General features: G+C 35.0%; 1 protein-coding gene across 1 annotated transcript; it reads left to right on the top strand.

The window, feature by feature from the left end:
- Window positions 1-4,147: 4,147 nt before the first annotated feature.
- LOC149925268 (uncharacterized) lies at window positions 4,148-6,856 on the top strand. The gene is made up of 3 exons (XM_090160695.1): window positions 4,148-5,875; window positions 6,328-6,543; window positions 6,603-6,856. Exons 1-3 carry the CDS (start codon window positions 4,265-4,267, stop codon window positions 6,720-6,722), a joined length of 1,947 nt encoding a protein of 648 aa, XP_090016821.1. The 5' UTR covers window positions 4,148-4,264; the 3' UTR covers window positions 6,723-6,856.
- The last annotated feature ends 1,746 nt before the right edge of the window (window positions 6,857-8,602 follow it).

The raw sequence follows: 8,602 nt of genomic DNA, 5'->3' as shown, positions 1-8,602 counted from the left end.
TTATATTTTATTTAGGTTATTTATATTTAATTTAGGTATATATATTTAATTTAGGTATATATATTTAATTAAGGTATTTATATTTAATTTAACTTCAACATAGTCATTATTTACTTAGAATACAAATAAATATATTATTTTTTATAAAAAAAACCTTGTTTTTAATTAAAAAACATTATCTTAGTAAAAAACGTTATTTTAATAAAAAAAACATTTTAATAAAAAAAGTTTAATAAAAATAAACAATATTTTAATAAAAAAACATTATTTTAATTAAAAAAACATTATTTTAATTAAAAAAACATTATTTTCATAATTCTGGGCTAAGCTGCACGGAAACACCCTGTATCTTACAACGTTCCCCAAATGAAGCGCTCTGATTTGGACGTTAAATTAACGATCACAGCGAGGGGGGGGGGGAAGGGGGTAGAAGAAGAGTTGGTTTTTTGCCGCAACAAGTTTCTTGGCTCTAAAGAAAATGGATGATCAGGTCGGTAGATAATGATGGCGTGAGAAAATAGTTCTTCGGCCGGTAATGACGGGCATGTGTGGGTGTAGCTGCCACCGACGAAAGCAGCTCCCTCTCGTGACCGTTCGTTCGATTCTCAATACGAGATAGAAACCAACCGTGAGTGATCTAACCCCTCCCCCGTCTTTTTCAGTTCGCCATCTATCGTCACTTATGGGACTTATAATAAAGCGAATTCGGTTATAGGAATTATAATAATAATAGCATAAGTAACATAATAATAATAATAATAATAATAATAATAATAATCAGCTAGGCTAATACCCAAGGCACCACCTTAGGCCTAAGTCATCGAGCGACTTTTGAAGCCTTTAATTGAATAAGTATGACAATTAACGAGATTTACAACCAAACTGATTTTCATAGCTATTGCGTAATAAAGATGTTTTCTCAGCGCAGAGCCCTCTAGTGTCTAAAATTATATGCGAGACTTCCGCTAAGCCGAAATATCTCGTTCCCGATAGATAGGCAGAATATTAGGCTAAAATGATAAAAATTAAAAACGTTTTTCTCGGCGCCACGAGCTCATGTTTTTTAATCACGCGTGATTCGCACGCGGGCCTCTAAACAAAGCCCAAGCCCCTCGCGACTCCAAAAAGTAGTTATCCAAAACAGTAAGTCGCGAGTCCAAGTCACAGCTTGAAGAGAGTATCAGTGCCGGAAAAAGGTTCGGTTAGAAAATTAGCATTAAAGCAATAGGAAGTGTCATACTTATTATTATTATGTTACTAATGATAATAGTAATAAGCTTTATTTGTCCTTTAGACAAAAGGGATATCCAAGTTCAGTTTTCACTGTTTAACAGAGTAACTTAACACAGAAAATATAGGAATTTATGGGTAAAAATCTCTTGAAAAAAATAGGATTATATCATGAATGTATTCATTTTAACCATGAATATTGAACTACATTAGGTAGTCTGGCCTCAGTCGCTAGGATGGGAGGGGCTTAGTCAATACAACGTTGGTCACGCGCCGCCGCTCAAAAATTGTATTGAATGGAAAGGTATTGAAAACTTGACTAGATTTCGGTGCCAAGGCTTAGCTCGAAATTTAGTTTCTAAAATTTTAATACACATCTTTTTGATTGAACGAAAATAGGTAAGAATATTAATAATAAATTCCTTTATTTATGATTATCAGGTAATATGGTTAGAGTACAGGTATTTTTCTAAGAATCACGAGTCATTTTCTTCGCCGGTTAAATCGCGAAATCGCGGAAACATTTTGCGGATCGAGTCAACGACAAATGCCTGTCTCCTGATTGGCTCAAGTGATTACGTAAAACTCAGAAAGGCACCTCCCATCTTAGCCCCAGATGGTAGAAAGGGTAATGATATTGTTCGATATTCATGGTTGAAATGAATATATTCATGATTATATTGAAACATCTTCCCCATAAAAAGAATCTATTCCATTGCGCCGAATCCCATTCGACCGAAAAAGCTGCACTTTGGCGTATTTAGGATTCGGTCTAATGGGATTGTCCCATTCGACCGAAAAACCCGCACTTCTCTGGGTTTAGGATTCGGTTTTATACGTTTCAGCATCTGTCAGAACAGCATGCAGTGTTACCTAACCTATCCTAACCTAACCCAACCTAACCAGGCAATTTTTAAAGTGGTCAAAGCAGACGAAAACTAAAAGAGTAGAAAGAAAAACTATTTTTTTTTGAGGTCGCTCAATTGTGAATATTGCGTCGGTCGATTAGAAAAATACAAAACCCGCCTTAGGGCTAATTTCATCAAAAACATTGGCGGAATTCGGTCGAATGGGATTCGGTGCAATGGGAAGATACCCATAAAAACCATTGTAATAAAAGTCAATTTAGGATTGCTTCAATATTTTCATAAAAACGTGTTTCAAAATTAAAATTAAATTGCCCTAGCTCTTAAACAACAAGGTACAAAAAATAATTCGATAATTTTCGAAAGATATGCAGAGAGTTTCAAGTATTAGCTTCGCGGTGATTGGTTGTAGGGGTAAATATTGCACATACGCGATCAATGAGGTAGAATAAACAGAGATACAAACGAATCTGGGATTCGTGGGACACGTTTTATTTGATTAGGAGAATTAGGCTTAAGTTTCAACTTTATCCAATCTGGTTGGCGCCATCGGTTTCTATAAGCAGACACTTTTGTAATATATACAAAGGTTTAGTTTTCCGATAACACGATAGATGGCGCCATTACGATTTGATTAAGTTCATTTACTAGGCCTAACCACGGCCAACTCGCGCCATAGCGGCCAGCCCATTCGTTGAAGTTTCTATGTTAACCTACGAACAAAAATATCTCTCGGCATTTAGCGCCCCTAGCGGAAAATTATTTTTAGAATAGTTTTAGCATTGAAACCAATATATAACCGAGCGTGGCGCTGAACGCCAATAGTTTATAGCATGGTTTATAACGGGAAAATCCTTGTTCGTGGAATTTCGGCGAATGGGTTGGCCGCTATTGCGCGAGTGTCAAAGTTGGCCGTGGCTTAGCAATACTAAGATTTAAGATGCACTGTTTGTTTTTCGGCATTTTAGAAGGCTAATACATACTACTCATTCCTTGTAAATAAAACTTAAATCTTTAATTAATTTAAATGCCGTTAAAGAGTGAAAACTGACAGATAATACAAATTCCGCCTTATCGCATCGCCATTTTGAAAATTTAAAGTCACGTGGTACAAATGATCTTCGCAGACTCCCATAGAACCTCTCGGGCTGAACGAAGCGCGGGGAGAGATTATTTGTACAGTGGAAGGTTAGCCCTCTCTGGTCCTCTTAAAAAAGTCCGTGGTTCGATTTTATAGATGGCGTTATTTGTTAGTAGATGGGGCTCTGATAGAAGCATGACGTCATTTTTTGATTTTCAACGATTGGTTGAAAGTTTTCAGTTTTTAGTGGAGAACGGTTTTGTCGAGATTTAAAATACAAAATTATCTTCCCTGATTGAATAGTTTAAAATCGTATTATAGTGCCATCTATGGCGGAGCGTGTTAACTTCTGTTAAAATTAATTGTTCATTTAAATTACAAAAATTAAATATTTTTAATAAGAATTTAAAGTACTATAATTTAGTAATTAATTAATAACTTTTTAAAAAAGTTTAGTTTTCATAAACTTTATAGAGTCGCCATCTACCTCAAACATTATTAAATAGGAAGGTAAATCGGGTGGATTTCGCCCCTTTTTGCATATTTCCCTGTAGGCAATATGTGTTTGCGTCTATTACGACGAAAAAATGCGTGATATCCATAGATATAGGAAACGTATATAAAGGTCTAGATAAAATATTTAAAATTTATCTAGACCTTTATATACATTTAGCTCTTTCTATAAATAAAATATATACACATACCTACATGGATTGTATAAAAAGTGTTATTTTTTGGCGAGCGCGCTTCCTAATATTTCCGTGTAGAGGGTCTCGTGCGTTTTCGCGCGAGCTCAACAAAAACCAAAATATGCGCGCGCTCTCTAACTTTCACTGCACTATGAATCTAAGCCTAAGGTAATCACGTGACCTCTCGTCTTTTATATAAAGAGCTATTCACGCGTTTTGAATTTAAAAATCCTTCCTTTTTGACGGTTTTAATTTTCACGCGAATAATTTATTTTAGCGTTGCAAGAGAAGAAAAGAAGTGGAACTACGCAACCAAATAGACGAATTAAAGTATTCAACCGAATTATATTAAACCGAAAAACTAATAATCTTTCCAAGAATTAAGATTAAGAAATAAAATGCTAGGTGAGTTTTCTATTGAGAAAGTTGAGTTGTTGCCGAAGATAGAACAACTTGAGAATTGTGCTGATGATGACGAAGAGGCTCGTCAAGATTTGCACGAGAAAGTGGAGGAGTTCACAAAAAAACTCAATGATTGCCAAGCTGTCATTGACAAATTAATTGTCTCGATAGAAATGAAAGATTTGCGTACTAAGAACATTGCACTTGGTCAAGTCGAAGATATAATGAAACGAAATTCTTCGTTGAAAGTAGAAATTTCTAAGCTTCAATACCAACATGATCACTTGAAAGAAAGCGTTGCTAATCTTGAGACAAGAAATAACGAGCTTGAGAATTGTTTGAAAACGTACGACGACACAAGTGCAGAAGTAAAAAATTTGATGTGCATTATGAATGAGCTTGAGATAAACCTAAACTTGTCATCCAATCAAAAAACTGAACTGGAAGGATTTAGAGCCAATTGGGAAGAAACTGGAACCCATCTAAAAACTATGCACGATCTGATTGAAGAATTGCAGTCTGAGAAGGGAAAATGGATGCTTAAACAGTCCGAGAATTTGATATTTCAAAATGAACTGAAGTTTGTCAAGGCTGCCAAAATTGAATCTGAAGAAAGTGTAAAAGAGTTACAAGAGGAAATGATCATTAATGAAGGAAAAATGACTAGTATGGAAGCTAACTTAGACTCTATGGAAACGGAAACCGAGAAGTTGCTACGCAAGGTTTCCGAACTTAAAGCGGAGATTGATTTGCTTAATGATCAGATAGAAATTAAATCCTTCGAAAACACCAAGCTTCAGAGCCAACTTAGAGAGGTAAATGAAAAAAATTATCTAGAATCAGAGGAAGTTACATCCGAATTAACTCAAGCAAGAGGATTGTTTGAAATTGTTAAGGAGAAAGATAATGATTTATTGAGACTGAAAGAACTTCTTGATATGAGTGAAACGGCTTATAGTGAGATTCAATCGGAGCTCAATTTAACTAAGGCTGAAAATGAAATGAAATCGAAAGAGGTTCAGGCAAAGGAAATTCGGATCGCCGAGTTAAATGACTCATTACAGACACTTTATAAATCCTTAGAATTTGACCAAATGGAACTACGTTCCCTCTACGACAGGTTGAGTAATGTATCTACTTTGGATCAAGTTATGTTAATGGAGCATCGTATTGAACTGCTTCAGGTTGAACTTAAGATTATCCACCAAGAGAAAGATGAATTCAAAGGTACTTGTACAAAATTAGAAGATCAGCTTAGTTTGGAGTGGCGTAAAAGTGCGCGAGCCATTGATAAAATAAAAAGCAGTATTAATGAAAAAGAGATGCAACTACTTGAACCAGTTTCGTTATTGGAGGAGAAACTGCGCGCAATTAACATAGAAAAAAGCCAACTAGAAGCTTACTGTGATAAACTTCAAGCAGAACTTGATGATGGTTCATACTCAGCATTACAGGGGAAGTATTCCAAAAAGGAACTTAAACCTTCTGAAGCAATGGCACAATTGAAAGAAACTGAAGACAAGCAAATAATTTCGCTTGAGAAGCTTCAGGAAATTGAAAAGTTGTTTGAAAAATCAGAAGATATGGTAACTGATTACAAGAAAAGGGTAAGTTAACTTTCTACAGGGTGCATACAAACCTGGAAATCTAGGGAAAATCAGGGAAGTTTCCAGCTTTTTGTAAAAATCAGGGAAGTAAGGAAAATTTATGAGGGTCCAGAAAGAGTTAAAAATGTAAAAATTCGCATTCATAAGTTTTATTTATTAAATGATTGACACTATTACTTCGGTCATATTTAATAATATGGAACCAATTTAGTTTAATTGTCAAATGAGTAACCCTATACCTCTTCACGAATTAGATTGGTTAAGTTAGCAAAGACAGAGTTAGATCTTAAAACATTAGGTGCCCTTGCATCTGGAAAATTCAGGGAAATATTCATGGGAAAACCTGCAAATATCAGGGAAATTGGGTTCCCAATAGTTGTATGAACCCTGTTCTAAGCAAATTTGATTATGTACCTATCACTCTAAATAATTTTATTATGATGTTGTTTTAGGTTGATGTTCTCATTAAAGTCAACAATGAGTTGGAAAAAGAAAAAAATTCGTTGAAAGGAAAGCTATTTTTGCGCACTAAAACTTTGAAACGTGATGGTGAGGACTTGTACAATTTACAGAAAGACTATAGAAATCTCCAAGGATCGTTTGATAAGATGAAAGCACGGCAAGTTAAATTCGAAAATCTATATAAGGAGATAAAGACCAAATTTAAAGTAAGTAATTTCTTTCGTATTATAGTTTATAGAAATTTAAAATTTAATTGACTAAACAGGAGCTGAATAAAAAGCTTGAGCTAGTTCAGAAAGAACTGACTTCGAAAGAATTTGAGATTGGCACCCTTATTGGAGATAATAGAAAGTTGCTGATGGATATCCAGATTGAGAAGAATTAACTTATTAATGCAACCATTTTAAGGAGCTTCCAAAAGTCAACCTCTACCTACATTGCCGAAGGTTTCTGTTGGCACTGTCAGTCTTAACTTTTAATATTTTATTATTAATTTTTTAAATTCACACGAAAGATTCCGTAAAGGTTTTATAGTTCAATATTTTGTGTAAATTAAATTTTTAAATGAGCTTCGTTTTGAATATTTTTAATTCCGGTTTGAAAGACTAGATGGCTTATATGGCGCGATTTTAATATTTTGAGCAGACGTGAGACAAATTTTTAAATCATATTTAATTTTTATAATTTATGCCAAATATTAGTTAATTTATTCTTTGAGGGTGACATCAGTTCATTTTTATAGTCAACATACGCGCCACAATGAGATCTCGAACACCTGAAAAACAAAAAGTGTACCAACGTTTGTGGCTCACGCTGCTCAATTCACCGCCAATTACTTGGAGAAGTTTACTGGCCAGGCCAAACAAATTGGCCTTTAAAACTTTAGTCTGAAAGACCTTGTCGTAAGTAAAATGTGAAGCACCGGACTATAATTTTTTTCTGTGACCAGCTTGTTTATCGTTGAGAAGATATAGGTTGCGTGGGTTGGAAATTAGTATTACAGCTTCTGGACAAGAACGCGTCTAGTTGGAAATGAAAGCCTGAAACACCTTTACCGAGTATATTCGTTGGGAGTGGTCAAACATTTATATCGTTTAGAGCACCTCTCGCTGGTAACTGTCCATCTAGGAAATCTGGAATGTAAATTGAATTCGATCAAGCAACGAAAGTGTTTTATACAGATTTTTTTCAGTAAAGGATCGAACGGGGAAAGGATTTCATTGAAACTACTGGGCTGAGTTTGCAACAGGGGCTAAAATAAGGATTTTTTTAGAACTGCCCACAAAATTAAGGCGAGCGAGCGAACCGCTATTTTTAAACTAAACCCCCAAAACATAATTTCAATGAGCTATAAAAGTAATTGGAACCTTGGAATTATTTTATTTCTTTATATCTTGTTAAATTATAATAATAATAGCAACGTAATAATTGCGATAAATTCACAATAAATAGCACTGCCCAAATCCGATTTTAAAACTGCAAAACCGAGTTTCAGAACAGCCCAAAACTGCCATAACCGCCCACTATTTTAGGCCCTGGTTTGCAAGTTATCTCCCACTGGTTAAAGGAGTTTTTCCTCGAGTTCTTTGTTTTCCTGTCTCCATAAAAACTTGCTAAGGTTAACGGTAATAGTGAGTGTAGGGAGCTGTTGTCTCGCCTGAAATTAAAGGCTTTTCTCCACCTCGTACGCGTTGCAACCAGGGTTGGACGTAAGGATATTTCTTTTAGTAGTCAGCCGGACTAGTGAGCCTCCTACGTTAATTTATTTTAATAGTCACTGTCTAGTGGGGTATAAAACAAGAAGGACAGCCAACATTTTGCTTTACCCGTCAGAATTAAAATAGGAGTTGATTATCATTTGAGTTACATGATGTGATTTTTTTAAAACAAAACGGGATTGATGAATGATGAATTTATGAAACGCCATATTTGCTATAATTTATGAATATTTAGGTACATTTTTCACTAGTCAAATTGACTAGTGAGCCCCAGATTTCGATTAATTTTAGTAGTCGGAGTATTTATTTTATTAGTCAAATGCCGTGACTAGTTTGCTTAAATGTCCAACCCGGGTTGCAACCCGGACACCTTAATTAATGGCATTAAAAGTCGCTCGATGACTTGGGCTTAAGGTGGTGTCTTGGGTATTTTGTCTAGCTAATGCGGTGTCAGTGGGGGTTTTACATTTTCGTAATAATCATAATAAATTTATTTTTAACCCTTAACTAAATGTTTAGGTTTCTGCTGATCGTTATTCCCACGGGT

The sequence above is a fragment of the Leiobunum rupestre genome, chromosome 10, assembly GCF_980474605.1.
Source record: "Leiobunum rupestre chromosome 10, qqLeiRupe1.1.hap1, whole genome shotgun sequence".
Classification (NCBI taxonomy): Eukaryota; Metazoa; Arthropoda; class Arachnida; order Opiliones; family Sclerosomatidae; genus Leiobunum; species Leiobunum rupestre.
Note: the sequence above shows the minus strand (reverse complement) of the source record. Positions and strands in the feature narration are given on the sequence as shown.